At 38.9% G+C, this 19,237-nt stretch overlaps 2 protein-coding genes across 2 annotated transcripts in view; one reads left to right on the top strand and one right to left on the bottom strand.

Annotated features, from left to right (window-relative positions):
• PLPPR5 (phospholipid phosphatase related 5) overlaps positions 1–19,237 on the bottom strand; it is a 232,395-nt gene that overhangs the window by 196,049 nt on the left and 17,109 nt on the right. The window lies entirely within an intron of this gene.
• PALMD (palmdelphin) overlaps positions 14,347–19,237 on the top strand; it is a 58,689-nt gene continuing 53,798 nt past the window's right edge. Inside the window, exon 1 of the mRNA XM_055815095.1 lies at positions 14,347–14,405. Within this exon, the coding sequence (XP_055671070.1) occupies positions 14,362–14,405 (44 nt within the window). The 5' untranslated portion in view covers positions 14,347–14,361. The remainder of the gene's footprint in view (positions 14,406–19,237) is intronic.

The raw sequence follows: 19,237 nt of genomic DNA, 5'->3' as shown, positions 1-19,237 counted from the left end.
CTCATCTGAAAGCAGCACAGAACATAGCTGCACCAACAGTCATCATTTTCTTTCATATCAACACACCAGTGGTCAGCAACAGGGGGAAAGGAGAACTCAGTAAAATCTGGCATGTTGTGCTTGAATATGCAGGGTCTGGAGCATTTCTGCAGCAAACTACTGTCTTGAAAGTCCAGACAGTTTGTAAGCAGTGCCCTTACAAGTGATTTTCACTCTGACCAAGCCAATTTAAAATCTGTTATGCTTGGCTCTATTGAGAACAGGTTTTGGCGTATCTCAAATACATCTTAGAGTGGTTTTCATTTTTGAGAAGCTTTGTTTCTTATTATTATTATGCCTAATACATTTCGACTTCCACAGAAGGACTAATCAAACTGGAAGGATATTCTGTCATAGGCTGTGTGTGGACCAGATGTGTTTCTGTTGATGTTGCGGAGAGATTTCTCCCGGTGGATTTGAACTGGGAACATGAAGAGGCCATATGGTAGTAAAGATAATTTACATGGCACCTTTTATCACCAAATATCAGAAAGCACCTTGCAAATCACCTACTGTACAAGAAGAATTTCACTCAGAACTGAAATGCAAATACCTTTGGGGTAGCACTTCGCAAACACATAATAGCACACAAAAATGCTATGAAACAACTTGTAAGTAGTTGTGAAGAATAAAATCATAGCAAGCTGAAATCTTGAGAAGAATATAGGTGTACAAACTGTAGTTACAGATCAGTTGCAACCTGCACAGTTTCACCCTATATGTGAAGCAATAACTTATTAAAACTACTTTCTTCCTTTTGATAAATGCAACTCTTTTGAAATGATCTGCAAATACAGACATTGAAAACAGAACACAAGACTAAGTGGATAACTTCATATTAATTTTGCAGACATTTACTGTACATGTGTGATGTGTACATTACAGTACAGGACAGGACAGTAAATGTGTAAGCATCATCTTAATCTCAATGTCCCAGAAGCTAATGTAGCTTAGAAAAGTTAAATAATTTTTTTTTAATTTGTTATCAGGAGTAGTTTGGGAAGCTCTGGACAGTTTCTGATACCATCATGCTTATCATTACATAAGTTAGAATAATCAAGATAAAGTAGTTGTTTCAAATATAATAAAACTTTCTTTCAATCCATCTTAGGAAAAATGAACAGTAGGAGAAAGAACACATGATAGAGTGCAATATGCATCAGAGTCAGCAAAGAAAACAGTATTTAATTTTCAAATGAAACAATATAAAATTCCTTTAGTGAGGTCTATTGTTTGAAAATTTTACCTTCTTTGGTTACCATCCTACCACTTTCAGACTGACACTGTTTCAGCTCAGATTCTGTCTGATCTCCTGTAGATACATTCATATTATGTTTATGTGCTATAAGAAGCCAATTCTAAATGCTGCTCAACAAATCAAATGAATATTAAGTAGACATACAACATGATTTAATTTATGCTGTGTATTTATAGAGCTCCCAGAATAACTTACCACAAAATAATTCACTGCACTTAAAATGAAACTGAAAATGTAGTTATATTTAAGAGATCTTTGAGACAAGGATTTTCAAGAACCCAAAAAGTTCAGCTGCCAATCCTTTTGATTTTCTGTTTCTAAGAATTGCTGTCCACTCACAGTAATCCAGGCCTGGTCATACAAAGCCACAGCAGTCTTAGTATCACGTTTATCCTCATAACCTAGCCACAGTGGTCCTTCCTATCCCAGAAAAGAAAGATGTAAAGATGTTACTGATTCTGTAGTAAATGACCAGCAGGTCTTGCCCTCATTCCAGCCTTGCAACCTTTTGTAACCAAGGGCACAACATTTTCAGTATAGTCATGTGACAGCCGCAAAACTTTTGTGTTAAACTAGCTGCTAATTAGGAGCAAAGTGTTTTGCCGGAGCTGCTCAAACCCTTAAAATTGATTTCAACAAGATACCATGTCAGGATATTCCTGTTTGCTCCAAAGGAAGCAGAGGCTATACAACAGACACACAGATACACATCTGTCTTGAAAATTACGGGTTGGAAAAGACACTAAAGATTTCATTAATAAAAACACATCTCTCCGAGGGGAAGAGAGCACAGGACAGCTACATACTGAGGTCCTGTGTGCTTACCCCTGACACGTACCTAACTAGCATTCCGGGAAAATGTGCACTAGCAGTATACATTTATGATGACCATTGTCATGGCCACGTTTTGTTCACCCTCCTGATAGTAGTACTTACAAGCAGAGGTGCAGAATAGCATGAATACAGTGCACACAACTCCCAGGAGCAATGTTCTTTTTTTATTTTTAAAGTGAGAGTCATATGTACTAAAAGGATGTGATGACTATTCTTAAACTACTTTTAAATATGTTTAATAGCACCACATGCTGACTCAGAAATTCCTTTCCTCCAAGTCTATGCAAAGTGGAGGGTCTAATTGTAAATGTTTTGTTACTATGTTACTATGTACTGTATCATTCACTCCTTTTTAGAAGAATTTCACACAGCTCTTTTTTAATACAATGTTTTAAAAGATAAAAGTCCAATGTATCTATTTAGAAGAGCAATCTTAGCTTCTGTAGCAATAATAATAATAACAGCACTTACTGCACTTTAGATCTTCAAAGTGCTGTATAGATATCAATTGTCCCTGTTGGCAAGGTTTTTAGTCTGCCTTGGACAGTAAGTAGCAGTAGGTATCCTTCCCCCACTCACTCCATTGAGGTATTTTTCTTTTTGCATTTTACTGCACACATGCTAAATGAGGGCTTCACTTCTCTGTACATGGGAATTCCAGACATCCCTTACTGGTGCTACTGAAAGGCTTGAATTTGCTTTTACAAGCCAGAGGAACCCATCAGACATCTATAATTTTTATGACCTCTAAGGAACAGGGTCAAACTTCCTTCTGAAGTCTGCTCTCTTGCCATAACACTGAGCTGCCCTGGGTAGGTTTCATAAAGAAATATCCCCTTTTTTTATAGCTCCAACACTCTTACCATTACAACTAATAGAACTAGAATAAGCCAAAACCTCATATTTTGCAAGTGCTGGGGTAGAAACTCACCATAAGTACAGTCCCAGAAACAAATACAAGGATAAAAAAAAAAAACAAACACTAAGGAAAATAATGTTTAAGTAGTCCTGTCAAGGAGGGCTTGACAATTCCTGCTGTTTATAGATAACCACCTCCTTTTCAGGCAGTAGGAAGTGCAAGCAAAAGAGTCATTTCTGCTTTACAAACTACGGCCAGCTGTACAACAGATAGCAGATTTGTAGAGCCAGAGCCTGTTACAGCAGCAATCAGAGCCTGCCATCCCAGAAAATAATTGAGCTTAAAATGTGCTGCATTCCCATCCCACCCAGAAACTCAGAAGCTGGTACAGTTCATCTTTGCAGCACCTCTTCTTTCTGTAAGTGTTCAGTGTAAAGTACCCATGACTTTGACATTTCAAATTAAACCCCAAGGAGACTGAGGAGTTAGCAGATGTAACAAGTGTTAATTCAGTAGTCTCTGTTGGCAGAAGAGCATTCGGTGTTCAAGTGCATTACAGCCATTTATCTTTTGCCTATCCAGGAAACTATTTCTATAAGCTTGTGAGGGGAACATTGTCAATAAATACTAAAATAAAACCATTGGAGCACCTTGGCTTGTGGAACCTCTCCCAAAGTTGAGAATTACCACCACACAGAGGTGCAGTCCCACTTCTGAATGGTACCAGAATAGCGGTAAGGCATACCCACAACTGGTTGTGAATGTGCTGTGACCTTCTGTTGCTTCACTGTGCTCCCTTTCTACCTCATAACAGTATGCGTTCTCGAAGTGTTAGCCCAGTTCTGGGTTCTACATTCAGTGTGCAAGAGTCGGTTCACACACAGAGTTATATATTTATGGCATGTCTGCACAGACATGGGTGCTAACAAAGGTAGCGCACCTCTTCACACATAGTAAAACTTTTTATATAATTCGAACAATTTTTATACACTTTCACAATTACCTTTAGTCACACTTAATTTTCATTGGTACTTAAGAGCCTCATCTCCATTTAAAGCATTCTCTTTTTTTACCAGGCATGTTCTGTGGGGATGGAGCTTTGTTAGCAGGGGGCTTTCTTTGCTCCAGGGTGGATGTTTTAGTATGCTAATTAGGATAGTTCACACATATTTCCAGTAATTTTCTGTTTATGTTTAGTCTCATTAACCATTTGGTTCTCCTTGAGCTTATCTTGCTACCTCCCAGCTTGACATATTTATGGTGTCTGTTCCTTCTCCAAAGGCCATGATTTTTTCACTGTAAGGATTTAACTAACATCCTATGTTTTCCAGATTCTTTCTTGTTTTGCACTATAGATATTTACATTTTCTCCTTTTCTTTTTTAAAGTAAATAATTCTTATATCAAAAGGGCTCTGCCACATGTTTGCTTCCCGCAGGACTGCATAGCTACCTCTGCAGAAGCAATTCTGAAGGGTTGTGTTGAAACCCAACTCCTTGCTTTTGTGACTAGTACAAACCAGTGGATCTAGAGAAAACAGCCCCTGCACAGTGATTATCTTGCCATTTGCCAATACCAGTAAACAGTGCTCCAGGAAGATGCAGGCTGGTATTTTGCCACAGAGACAGCTCTTTTCTACTACACAACCAAAAAAGACCTTAGTTTCTTAGGTGCCCAAGTCAGTCAACATTGATTCAGATATGAGTTGTTAAGCTTTCCTCTTGAAAAACTAACATGCATATGGCTTGTATTTCACATTATATCCAGACCTGTGTTCTGAATTCTGTCTTGGAGGCTGCAGTACTTAGAGATTAGGGTTTGATTACAAGAACTAGGAGGGTATTATTTGTAGAGGGTAGGACTTCCTGAAAGAATTTATACAGCTGAGGAGAAAAAAATACAAGATTTCTGGATCTGAAAGGATGAAGCAGAATTGTTTATCTCTGATGCCACACAGAAAAGATTTCTGAGCTGATTTATTGCATAGCTTATGAAAGATCAACACATGCACACAGAACAAAATCACTGGGTTTTTTCCTCTCCCCAGAACCATAAAACTGTATTTCAAAAGCCACTGCTGAAGTGGAGGATGAGATGGAAAGGTTGAACTCTGACTCAGTTTTCAAGGGCAGGTCTCTTGCTACTTAACCCAGGAATTTTCTCAGTTTTCTGTTGCATTCTATGCTGCCATCATCTGGCTCTTTTCATAAAACCTGACATTTTCTAAACCTCAGTTATCTCCAGGCCTGAGTTTTATTCTGGGTAGGAAGCTTCAATGCTTTTCATGAAGATATTTCACAGTAAGGACTTACTTGCCTTTGTCCAAGCAGCAAGCCTCTCTCTCCAGCTACCACACCCTCAAGAAAATTTACCCAGCCTCTTGGCCAGGCATCCAGCTCCCTTTGCCTAACTGAACACTCGAGATAGAGGGAGGATATTGATTTATGTGTCTTTTCATACTCCAACATACTGTTCTGATTCCAACTCTCCTCAATCATCCAGCAGAGATTTCTTGATAGCAGGTGAGTTACCTTTAGCATGCCAGCCGCCAGGGTCCTGATTATGTCCTCCTAATTTAGGGAATGCAGACATCGGGTCATGGAAAGCACCTTTCCTCCTACAGCAAATAGGTGTTACCAACTTTTCGAGTGATTATCTTAAATATAAACAGGTTGTTTACTTACTCTGAGGCAAATACTTTTTTCTGCCTGACAGGGCAATGATGAAAGGTGAGAGACTTTCCAATAAGTTTACACTCATCCGAAGCCACAGTGCTTACAAGAGATCCCAACCTTCACCTCCTGCCCATTTGACTGGCAACCAGAGTACTGTGTTCAATTCAGAAACATTGATCTGGCTAAAAGTTGAATTTCTGATGGCTGATAAAACTCGGGGAACCACAAAGGTACTGACACTAACTCAGATATGGGGAAATAAACTTCATCTTTAGATTGCAGCATATTACCCCGGGTCCTTGGGAAAGTCTTTTTTCTTTTAGCATTTCCAGTGCTTGGCTTTTGCCTACTCTCTGCTCTTCACAGGAGCCTTCTAGTTTCTGCCCATGCCAGACAAAGGCCTACTTAGCAAAACAAGCTCAGCTGCTTTGTCTTCCTGCCAAAGGATTCACCTAACCTGTTACACAGGTAACAAGGACAAGAAAACAAGGTTGCCTGCCTCTCTGCTGTCCCCAGTTCCCGGTGCAGAACAGAAAGACACTACACAGAACATTTCTGTTATACATGAACCAGAAAAAAGCAAACATAGCAGATAGCCTCTATCACACAGAACATCAATCAATGCATGCAGGTCTTGACAGAACACTGATCGATCACCATAGGGAGACAACAGCATGGGGTTACTGGGAGACATTCCAATATTCCTTCCTTCTTTTTCCTGAACCATTGCCCAGGAAAGCTAGGTTGGATAAGGCTCTGCTGGAATTTGGGATGCACATCTTTCAGAGTACGGGAACTATTGCATACTAAGGAGACTTTGGGGCCTATAAAATACAATTAACAAGTCTTGGGACAAACCATAAAAATGGGCATATTTACATAGGGACTGTAAGGAAAGACAAACCTAAAAAGAGAAAAGAAGGGAGACTTGGTCTTAGAAACTGTAAGAACAGCTGCTTGGATTTAGTCCCCACAGCCGAGTCCTGAGAAATTCTGCAGAATCAAAACTGAAATTAAATAGAGACTTCTTTAACAAAGTAAAAACACGGCTAACGTTTGGTATGTAGAAATGACCACATATTCTGCCTGAGTACTAATTACAAATGACAGCGCACTGAAATAAATGTACAGATTTTCTATTTGGTATTTATATTTGTATTGACAGAACAGAGATGGGACAAAGAGGGTGGAGGATGTGACAGCTGAATCAAACCTCCATTCTGAAAGTAAATCTCAATTGGACCTGAATCAGTGCACACAGGTGTTGAGCCGCACTGTGTACCTCCCCTAAAAAGATTCACTGACCTAATACTACATGAATGCCTCCCTCATGCATCCTGGCAGAACTGAGCTGAGACTTTCAGACCATTTAGGAACTGGCAGAAATGGAACTGGGCTCCCAAGGCTTGAAAGAAGTCTCAGTCCTAAAGAAGCAACATGGAAAGCAAAATGTATATCTCTGTAAAGATACTTGTGTCAGCATAGTTAAATATTGGAGGCTTGAGGAAATACCTTACATATAGTTGTTTGCAGAGGAAATGCAGACAAGTCCTTTATTGGCCCTATATAGCATTGCTGACATTTATTTCTTGCGCAGCCAATTTTCCTAGCCTTGACCTGCATAACTTTAGGGTAAGAAGGAAATAGAGAAGAAGTAAATCATGTAGAAATACGTGCAACATGTTCCTCACTCATGGGTTAACAAAACAAAGAACGCTTGATTTCATTTCCCAAGCAGGCTCGTTATGTTTCTGGAGAGTGCTGATGCCCTGTGATATCTGAGAAAGATAGCATTAGGACTGTACACACTGTATTCCTCTTTGCTTTCTTAATAAAAGAATAATGAACTCAGTGGTGCAGAAGCAATAGAATGTGCTGCTATGAAGGAGACCTCAAAGCCCACTCAGCTGCTTCACCGGTGTGTATTAAAATTAATGAGTTTCTGCTACACAACGAAAGAGGTGTTCTTACATGGGAATGAGATCTATGATCTTTGTATTGTAGCACAACCACCGAGCAGCACAGAAGTCTGCACGGCTCAGTCTCAAATAATAAATTTATTTCAACAGGAGGAAAGCGAGGACAGACTGAATACACCTACTGTACATATTGAAAGAGGGCATAGGAAAGCTTTTCATTTGCATCTTAAGCACCTTCCCATTAGTAAAGACTGGATTGCTGTTAAGGCTCTCCCCCCACCCCATTTATATAGCTAACAGAGCAAAAAATTGGCAATACTAAATGGCAGCCAGCACCTGAGGCTGCTAACTCAGCCAATACAGCCGTGATACTTAATGGGTCTAAATTACAAAACCCTTATTTTTGTGCATGGGAACATATATCTGGAGGTTAACACATTTCATTAATGTTTTTGATTAACATATCCTTCACAGTGGTTTTGAGCTTTTAATGCTTCCCAGTTAATGAAGCAAAATTTTGAAGTAGCTATTAGCTTGGTACATAATACATTTTTAAAAAATGCCATTTTATTCAGACAGCTCAGTTTTATCCTAAATTCTTCAAGGTTTCATCCAACTGCAAAGAGGATTTAATAACACACTGCTACACTAACATCTCTTTGAAACTTGTTTCCTGCCTAAGAGTTCCAGTGAGGAACAAAAATGACTAGCACGTTTCATATCTGAAAAGCATATCAAGTATTTTGTGAGTTCAGCTCACTGAACTGCTTTGACTGAACTTCTAACTAGAGGACACTTCTACTATTGATTACCTAAATTCCACAGAATAATTGTCCAAAATCTTAAGGAAGATCGCTTCCTTTTCTTAGATGCTAGAGACACATATCAATGTGTCTCAAATAACCACAGATATATCAATGAATGCTAGCTTCAACGATAGTATAAAATTACAAGCACCAAATCATGGTAAAAATCAGAAAACCAGGATCACCTCAAAACTGCTCTGAACTGTCCTATAGGCAGCAAATATTCCCATCTTACTGCAAGCATTTTATCTCAAACTATTTAAATTTTACATTTATGCACTTTCTGTCCCAGAGTTAATTGTGACCCACAGAGAACTCTGAACTTTTACAGAGCAGGAAAGGGAAGAACCAGGGAACAACAACTTGAAGAAGCATCAACAATTCAATTTGCTAATGTGTGCAGCTTAATAAATCTAATTTTTTTAGGTTCACATGGCTGTGATTTATACCTAAAAATCTTTGCTATGTCACTGATGTTGAACTCAGTGTTTCCAGAGCATGCTTGCCTCAGTGTGAAAGCTGCTTCTGTTCTAATTTAATCAAGTTCAACCTATTAATAGTATGATGTAAAGGACAGTTATTTTGCTTATCTCATTAAAATCCAGAAATTTGCTGTACTGCCATGCCATTAAATCCCAGTCAGTCTAGAAGCATTCCATTAGGACTGCATTAGTTCATCATTACTGAAATTTATTTTAGCCTCACTAGAGTAAAGCCTCCTCGAAAAAGATACCATACGAAGAAACACGACATCTGAATGTCAGCCTCTATCACTTCTTTTTGAGGAGGTTTTTGGGAAGGTAAGAAAGAAAATGGAAATTAAAATGTGCCCCAGCAGACTCCAGAAATTATTATTTATACGGCGTAAGAAAAGAACACTTCATTTTGTCACTTCCCTGTTGCTAGCTGGCAAATCTTTTGTATCTACTTTTGTAGGAGAGACAAGCCTGAAGTTAAGCACCAGAGAGTGCCTGGGGAAGGCTCTGATTCTGGGGATATTGGAACCCAAATGCAGTCGATTCCAGCTTCCCCAGTTTAGGCAAAGCAGAACCCCAGCACTGAGCAGTCTGCCACGTATTCAGTAAAACCTCGAACGGGGCTCTGGCAAAAAACTGATTTCCTTCCTCTTCCCCTCCTAATATAAAGTGGAATTGGAGGTGTGGTCTCACAGGAACATAATTGTTAAGAGATATTTCCACAAGGACTTCCAAAGCCAAAGAGACAGATACCACCTCTGCTAAAAGGAATCATACTAACAAGACAGAGGCCATGTACACATCAGCAAGCACTGGGGTTCAATAGAAACTGAGCTCTGGAAAGAAACATTTTGGGCTGACAACCTGACATCCTCAGTATGCATATTTCGGGGGGGGTTACCTCTAACAAGAATTAATCAGGTCCTATTAGGGACTGAATGCAGTTGGTGAGCACTGAATATGCTCTTGGAGCACATTGTCCTCTGCAGTTTCATCTGAAAGAGATTCAATAAAGCACCTCAAGACTGCTCCATGATGTGAATCAAAGCACATTTAGCAGGGACAAGCAGATTTAAGCTTCAGAAGCCCATTCCTCATTTGAACTAAACCACTAATCCAGACACACTATAAATTCTTCTGTGTGAGACCCTAACAGCAGAATACACAGAGGAATGAAATACGTTCTGAGCTATGCCAAGAGGTGCACCCCTGAAAAGTGGAATCAGGATGCATCTTCCAAGGTGAGGTAATGCTATATGAAAGGCAAACAGATGGGCAGGCAATTTTTTAAAATTAGAGATAATGGAGTGAGGCAATTTAAAATAATTTTACTCCCTCTAAGAATAAAATTTGGTTTTACATTTTAATCTAATGAAAGCAGCTATGCAGCACAAGCCACATAGCTAAACACCACGATGACTGTCTTCTCTAATGTCTTGGGTCTTTCTTCAATGACATTCAAGCGACATAAAAGAGATCAGGATTTTTTACAGGCTTAAGACCTTTGACACTCCCAGTTTTTCTGTATCTAGGCTTTGTCACACCAAATTAACCAAAGTTATTTTGACATGCCTAAATAGCAATAAAATTATTTTTAATCAGACAGAAATTAAATACAATAAAAAAATCTTCCAAGCAACCTATTTTCAGCACTCTGAGAGGCTGGAAGACATTAACAATTTTATATATTTGTTTGGAAACGTTTATACTTCAGAAGCAGGCAACTAAGCCCAGATTTCTAATGCCAGGAATCAAATCCAATCAGAGCAGCACTTCTGTGTTTCAGATGAAAGTTTGGCAGTACTTTGTGTAGGAAAATGATGCACAGGAAATGACACAGTGAGGGTGGGTCACTTTAATATAACACAAAGCAGAACAATATATTATCAAGCCTATAATTTAAATAAATCTCAAGAATACTAATCTGAAAGGTGATCTGATGCCAAATGAAACACAATTGTTATCCATTGCAGTGGATCAGTTCTTAATGATCATGGGTGATATTTGCAAATCTGTAGAGACTTCAAGTCAAGCTCTAAATTTGCATTTCAGCATCTCCATAAAATACATCAATTTTAAGGAAGTCTGAGTATGTACAGTTTTTGACTGACTCAGGTGGCACATCATGAAAACTATGCAGAAAAGTTGAGACTTTACAAACTTTGCTACTTACTGCCTCTCGTATCTGACCAGTTGAATAAAAAAAAAAAAAAAAAAAAAAAGCATAAATCCATCAGCTGCCCTGAGCTGTTCAGTTGCCAACCCACCATGCCACTGCTTCTCTGTTACAGTTAAACTGAGCAACAGTAAAAAAGATGATATCTTGACAGAGGAGAAAAAGGCGTTCTTTTCCTTTAAAGCTGTTTTAGGTTTAAATTCAATAGCAGCAAGACTCAAAGTATTCAAGAACATATCATCACATCTACAATACTGTGCAGCAGTTCTGGGAACAAAACTATCTCTTCAGCCAAGCAAAGGTCCTGTAGTACAACAAATAACATTAAGATAATTTAAAGCGACAGAAACTGTTACATGAAGACGAAAGTCTCTATAAAGTAAAGCCAACATGGTCTTTGGTCCTTAATATACACCTATGCATATTTTCGAATGTCCATAATAAAACCTATAGAGCACTAACTGCTAGAGCACTAACTGCATGTTCCTGCCGTTTGCATCACATAGACCCAGACAACCCTTTCATGGAGAAACAAGAAAATTTTTATGTTACAAAGGAAGATTTTCTTATCAGTCACACTCTGGCAGGTTTCTCTCCATTTTGTCAAGTCTTTTCTGAATATTTGTATATGTATGTTTTACATATATATATATATATATATATATATATATATATAACACATATGTGTAAGTTCATTATATTCCCATCCCACTTTTGGTGTTACCATTCAGGTATTGATTTACCTGAACATGACCGAAACATTCACAGTAGACCAGAATTAAACATTTGTGAGTAATGCTTCAACATGGCACGCGGTAAGTCTTTCTTAAATGTTTATATAGGGGACACATACAAACTACAGTACCATAATTACACTTCTGCCCCCTTCCTTACGAGGCTGATAGGCCTATAGCAAATCATAATTCCATGTGTATGCTTTTAGAGAGCATAAAAAACAATACAAAAGAGAAATACTTTAAAATGAGCTACATTGTTTCTGTCCAAGTAAGAAGCACAAACATTTTAATGAACTAGGACTCTTACATTGCTCTAAAAATACTTGTGTCCTGATGTATTAAACAGTTGATCATCAAGATTGAGATGCAGGGCTCTGTTCCTGCTGGTGGTTGCCTTTCTGAGGTGTCAAGAAAACGAGCAGCATTTGGGATGGGCTCTGTTTTTCGCTCTTATCTGATACTGGAACGCTGCTCCCCGCAAGCCAGCCCGCAGCTACTGGCGGGGCGCGGCCAGGCGCACCGCCCTGCCTGGGGCTGCTGCTGCTGCCGCCGCCGCCGCAGGCGCCTGCAGTACCCAAGACGTCCCACAAGAGGGAGACCTCATCGCGCCAGAACTTACGAGTGAGCTACTTCAAGCGGAACTCGCAGCAGCTATTTCATCCTGACCTAATCCACACCCCACCCAGATACGCTGCAGACGTTCCGGAAAGATTTCAGTGTAAAGAATTCTTTTTAAAGGAAATATTATAAAAATTACAAAATTTGGGTTCCTATGCAATCCGAAGATGCAAATCTTGAATGAAGGGCTTGATATTCAAATCAGTGTAGTGAAATAATCTTTTTTTTTAGTCTCCTTTAAAATTATTTCCTTACTAGTATTTAACATATTTGTCTTATCTTGTCCTCAAGACAAATACCTGGGGCAATATATACACAAGAAGCAAAGGATTTTTAGGGGGTTTGCCTGGCCAAGAGTAGAAAGGACACCTACAAAATTATATTTTTCAGTTCTTTTATGTTTAATCTACTCGAAAGATGGGACGAAGACAGGAAGAGGTCAAGAAGGAAGGCTAGGAGGTCATACCAAGACAGTTCACCAGCCTTCAGCTCTGCTGGCCGAAGGACAAAACTCTGCGACTAGCAAGTCCCGTAAGTCAGCAGATCTCCCCATCAGCACAGAGAAGACCTTATTTATGGCTGGTAATCCTGCGCAGCAGGAGTCACCTCTGGGGAATGGGGTACACTGCTTGCACAACGGAACTTGTATCAGCCAGCAAAAGTATCACAGGCTTGGACCCAGACTGCCACACAGCTGGTGTTCTGTGCTAACCAACGCCCGTGCCAACCTACCTTTACTTATATTACAAAACACAGAACAGCATCACAGCTGGCCTTTGGATATTTCCATGTCTCAGTGAGATCCCACATAGCCATAATGGAAAGAACTAAGACGACCGTGTCTTTCTTTGATAGTTCAGAGATTTACATGCCAGACTTCCCATCCCCTGAATCTTCCACTGCAAGTGGAAACGGTCTCTCACATTTCTAACCTCTTCCCAATCTCCCTACTTCCTTAACTCTTTCTTCCTAATGTATCTGTTTAGAGAAGTGGCTTTTCCAGATCTTTGAATCTGTCTAATATACAGCTTGAAAATTTCAGACTGCATATTCTTTTGGCCAAATCCTTCACAGATTTGATGCAGATACTCTCTGCTACAGAGATGTATGCTGAATCCTGCACAGCCTGAGATATGGCTCAGAGAGCAAGTATGGCATCCTGTCAAACACAGAACCACATTTCCTTTCATTCTTTACACACCACTAGATCAATAAATCAAGGTGTCATGAAACTTGGCAGAGGAAAATTGAAGAGGTGCCATGAAATTATTGCTTTCAAAGCAATTTTGCATGAAACAAAACAGGTATTGATTCCATACCTACTATAGTACTCCGGTTGTATATCTGAGAAAATTTAGCATTCCTGGTCACAGAAGTTCAACTTTAGAATGCATTTGCTGTGGTTTTTCCTGAAGACTCTGAACACACTTATTTCATTTAAAACAGTTCATGATATAAAATTTTATCATTTTTGTTACAAGTAACCTTTGACACCTGCCTACTACTTTTATCTGTCCAGAAATTACAGTAAATCACCACAATCTTTACCTCACCTGCTAATTTAGTTAGGCTATGTCCAGAACAAAGGGCCACAATAAATGTCAAAGTAAGGGCTACACCCACTTATAAATCACAGATCCCCAATCTCTTATTTAGCAAGTTAAATATTTACTAGATTATAACCAGCAAACAAGACAAGTAGGTTCCTTAGATGGTAACCGATCTATCAGATGAAAGTTCTTTAGCAAGTATTTCTTAGCCCTACCACCATGGATATTTCTAAAATATCTTTTTCTGTCTGTTTTTCTTAATCCCACAAAAGAAGGACAAGCTTCACCTGGATGGATATGTGCATGAATAAAGCACCGTAAAACAGCATCAAAAGGATTTAGCATCTCAGACTATTCTTTCAGTCTTCCACCTTGTCATCATTTGCAAAGTGGTGGTACTAAATGTGACATTAAAATGCAGTCTGCTGCTTTGGTTTCTGAACATCAAAGACAAAAAAGGTAAGATCCCAATTTCTTAAAATCTGTTTAGAGCACATACTGTTCTTAAGAAATGTGATTGTCAAAATCAGTCTTTTCATAGTATTTTGATCCTGCTCTTAATTTTGTTTTTCTTACTAAACAAATTTCCTAGTTTATACACCTGCAATTATGGTATGGATATGGATTATGAGTTCTTGGGCTTTCAGATGTGAGAGGGCAGGACAGAGAACTATTTGTATTAATCAAACATACCTTAAATGCATTTGTGCCAGCTCACAATAGATGAGTATCTATTTCAAAGTTAGAACTACACAAATCTTGAAATATCTGTGTGACTGTAACTACCACTGTTCTTGGGAGACAAGGCTAAAACAGGGAGAGAGAGGGCAGAAATCCAGGTGAAGAAGAAAGAAGAAGGGGATATTGAAATGCAGTTAAATTTAATCCAAGTGTTCTAAACCTGCCTCTGTGAACATTAAACGGTATTAGAGAGTGATTCTGAATAGAGAAAAAACACTGTGGTCACTGTGCTGATTTGCCCATCAGCAAAGCAGCCACGCATAGCAATAATCACAGCTTACACAGATACACAGATTGTGTGGTCTGACTTTAATTTAAACCGCAGCTTTTCACTGTCAGAACTATTTACTTTAAAATGAAAGTCTAATTAGCCAGTTCTAGTTTAAACATTCTGTATGATCAGGAAAGGCATCAAAAAGCATCATGAGGAGAGACATCACTGAGAAACAAACATAAACAAAGTGACTTTTGCTTTGATTTGTGCAACTTCTTTGGACATCAGATCTATACCTAGCAATGGATTGCCTTAAACATTCCCCACACTGAGCTTTCTGCTGTCTTATATGATGATTCCATTATCAGAAGTCGCATTGTCATGAAGCTCATGTTTTACCTAACTTCTCAGTCCCTAACCTCCATAAATTCTATCTCCTGCTCAGATTGTCTCACTCTCAAAACTGGTTATTTTGCCTTTCAAACACTCTGGTAACTTAACCTTCTCTTTAATTTGCTGAAAACAGATAATTTCAACCCTCTCTCTCTTGCCTTTCTGAATTATATCTTCAGATTGCCCTTTTTGTTTCAATCTCTCTTCCAGTTTTCTCTGTTGCATTTTGCTCCTCTCCTCCCCGACTCCCACCTTGTCTATAGAACTGGTCTGCACAGATGGAGCCTCTTTTAAATGCAAGGGGCTTTCCTTTTGCATGAAGAAGAAGTCTCCCCTAGCTGTTTACCTTTCTCTCTCATCCTGCTTTAACGGTGATGCTCAGAATATTCATTTCTGATTGAATCCTCAGAGCAGAAAATTAACCATAGTAATTTTTACCTGCTTTGTGGTAAACTAAAACCATGGACATCCATAGTTTTGGACTTGTTTTGGTAGAGACATTTGTCTGTTGTAGAGAAATAAGCAGGTGAATTAGGAATTAGTTTAGAAATTACTGAATTCCTCCCATGCTTTTTTCTTTCTCGCTCATTTAACTATAGCTCTTAGCGTTGATTATTTCATGTAAATAATACATATAACGTAACATAGTTGGGTTTTTTCTTTAATATGCTTAGTTGCAAACTAAAGTGTTCCCATGCAGATTACCATGGGTTATTACTTCTACCTAGGAATGTAGAATCTCAGATCCACTATCAATCAACACAACATGCGCATTACAATAAAAACTGAAATTATTACACAAAGGGATCCAAGCACACTGGGTGAATGAACAGGAAGATAAGAAAATAAAATCAAAGTTGATAAACATGGTGTGAATTACTAGGACACTTTGCTGAACTCTGAATTAGCTGTAGGTATGTTTACATGGCAATATTTGGTCAAGAAATGGACATCGGTATTACCTTAGGTAAATGAAGATCTGTGTACACAGATGTAGCTGAAAATGCGAAGAAGATACGTGGAGACTGAAACTGTGAATAACAGAATGTTAGAGTATGTTTATATAAATCACTAGCACATTTTCTAAAATATTATAGGCACTCTGATCTCTGCATCTATGCAAAGGACTCTGGAGAATTAGGACAGACATGGGGAAAGATTAAAAAAAAAAAGACCCGACTCCCTGAAAAACAGAGAATATTAAAATCACTTACTTTAGAAACAATGCAGAAAGGAGCAGCCAAAAGTAAGGAAAATGAAAACCTCCTAATTTGTGTGCATCTCTGTTCAAAACCAAGGAGGCATTTCATAAATGGTAGAAAATCAAAATAATACTTTTACACTCACTGTGTAATCAAGCTGTTGCCATGGGTGGCTTTTGAACCGTATAATTCAATATTAAGAAAGGGATTAAGTAATTATTTCCAGAATTTTCAAGTACAATTAGGAGGTCAACTTTGTAGAAAAATTATTTGATATTTCCAAATTCAAGCCAATCTGTAATTGCTACAGATCAGGTAAGGCCCATGAGGGAAGGGCAGATCATTCCTCATTTGTCTACTGTGGGGCTGGTTGGGCCTTGTCAGAAGCATCAGTACTGGGCTGTGCAGCATTGACAAAGGCATAACAGACAAAGAACCCGCTTGTTTCCCTTCCAGAATGTCATTTTGGTTTTCCTAGATTTGACAGTAGTCAACATTCCGATAAGAGTTAATACTCCTCCATGCCCATATTAGAAGGATAAAGAATGTACCTTGCTGTGGAAATGCAACATAAATGCTTCTGTTCATGTTAAAATGTTGATTTAATATATTTTCAAGGTCTGCGGACTTTCATTTGCCCACACATTAGACTTGTTCTGACCTGCACTGTTGGTTATTTTTTTATATATACAAAGAATCAAGAACATTGCTTTGTTAACAGGAAAACAGCAGCCAGAGGCTCCGCAGTCAGCAGGGGGAGACGGTCCCTTCCAGAAAGCGATTAATCTATTTTAGGCATGGCCAGAGTGCCTTCTGGAGATACCCATCTCCACTGACTGCAGAGGGAATTCTAAGGCCTGCCCTACATTTAAAGTGAAACTTGTACATGGAATTGGCGGAATGACACTCTCCCACAAACTTGTGAACAATACTGGTACTTAATTAGCTTAATCTCAGGTTGTCTGTCTCAGCAAAGAACTGCTCTGCTAACTTCCTTGTGAGAGGTAGTAGGCAGATGCAGGTTAATAGACAGAAGATTTTCACTGACTTTGGTTTTAAAAATATCAGTAATTTAAAAAAATGAAAATAAATCCAAACTCAGGCACAGAGAAGGCTGAAGTCAAATTCTGGCAGCTTCAGTCCAACAAGCAGCCACTGATTTCTGTAGCCTTTTTCCTAAAGAAAGGATGTATAAAATTGTCCCAGTGTTTATGTGCTTCTAAATTCCTCTCAGAAATCCAGAACCTGGATGAACATAAATCTTTTCCAGTTTTTCAGCAGTGCTCTAGTGCCATTTCTCTTCCAATACGCATCAAATACCTGTTTTTTAAAAAATTAATGGTGGGACTGTGTCAGAAGTTTACAGAACATGGCTATATAGAGCAAAAGGCAGACAGCAAACAGCAGCACCGTGATTGCCTGGCACTGCCCGTACCACCTTCAGGCTGTGACTTGTATAGATCAGTCACAAGATCACCAGCTACGCAACTGATAGCAAAGTTTATCTGTGCACAGAGCAACAGGAGCCTGTATGATCTCACTAATTTAAGTACTTAGAAGAAGCGAAGAAAAAGCATAATAGATCATGTCATGAAAGTCTGAAGGTAGAAGGGTTCAGGGGAGGGAGGGAAAGCTGGGTGCTGAGGGGAATTCTGGACTGACTCAGAGTGGCAGCAATAATAGCCTGTCTGACTACGGTCTACCAGCGTGTACATGGCAGGACTCAGTGGTAGTAACCATAGTTGAACACCTACCCAGCTGCTCTCAGGTGGTATTCTCTGTAAGAAAACAGGGTGACTTTATGGAGGCGTTTGGTTCAGAGTAAACTGATACAGAACATGCTCATGACTTAAGAGAGCTGTTTCTATTTGTTTAAAGACACTTCAACTTTTTGAATCCGGCAGGAATCCACAATCCACTCTGGAAACAGTGTGTCAGATTCCCCACTACTGTCCATTTCCATACGTGCCAGCAGGCAATGTGATTCCTAGCAAACACTATGAAGGTGTAGTTATGGTGGGGTTTCTACCTATAGCACTAAACCTGCACTTATTTGCATTTTGGAAAGGTTTCCTTTGCTTATGCTAGAGCCAACACAGTTTTCTTATTCTGTTTAATTCGTGTACCTTTGCCTGTCCTGATTACTAAAGAGATTACAAGAATCAAGTTTCCCAAAGTCTAGATGGCAAGCACTAAGTATGAAAGGGAAACCTCTAATGAGCAGCACTTATCTATTAGCAACCAGCTAGAGAGATTCCCACTCCATCTGTTGACTAAGAGATATTTCAACAGGAAGATTACTCAGATCTGATAAGGAATATTCCCATCATAGGAAGGTCTCACGCTTAATGGATGGTAATAGTAGTAGTCTAACTTTAAAGTGTCGAGCAGTGTAAACAGGTTCAAGAATATTTGATTGTGGTTTCATTGTGGTATTAATGAACTATACCTCAGTGGTCCTATGCTGATAGTTTAATTCTCAGATTCATATATAATTTTCTACTTTGGACAAAGTGAAAAATCAGCATAGACCTCTGGACAAATTAAATCATGGGAGAAGAGATGAATTTTTTCCTGGTTTACTTTATAACACTGTACTTACCTTTGGCCTGTAATAAAATCCCTGAAATAAGCATACCATAGCAATTTGCAGGCAATTAACAAATATAAGAAAGACTCTTGAGAGATCATAGATGCAGCAACCACTTGACAGGCCTGACAGTTTTATGAAAACAAACATA

Source organism: Falco peregrinus, chromosome 10 (genome assembly GCF_023634155.1).
Source record: "Falco peregrinus isolate bFalPer1 chromosome 10, bFalPer1.pri, whole genome shotgun sequence".
Taxonomy (NCBI): domain Eukaryota; kingdom Metazoa; phylum Chordata; class Aves; order Falconiformes; family Falconidae; genus Falco; species Falco peregrinus.
Note: the sequence above shows the minus strand (reverse complement) of the source record. Positions and strands in the feature narration are given on the sequence as shown.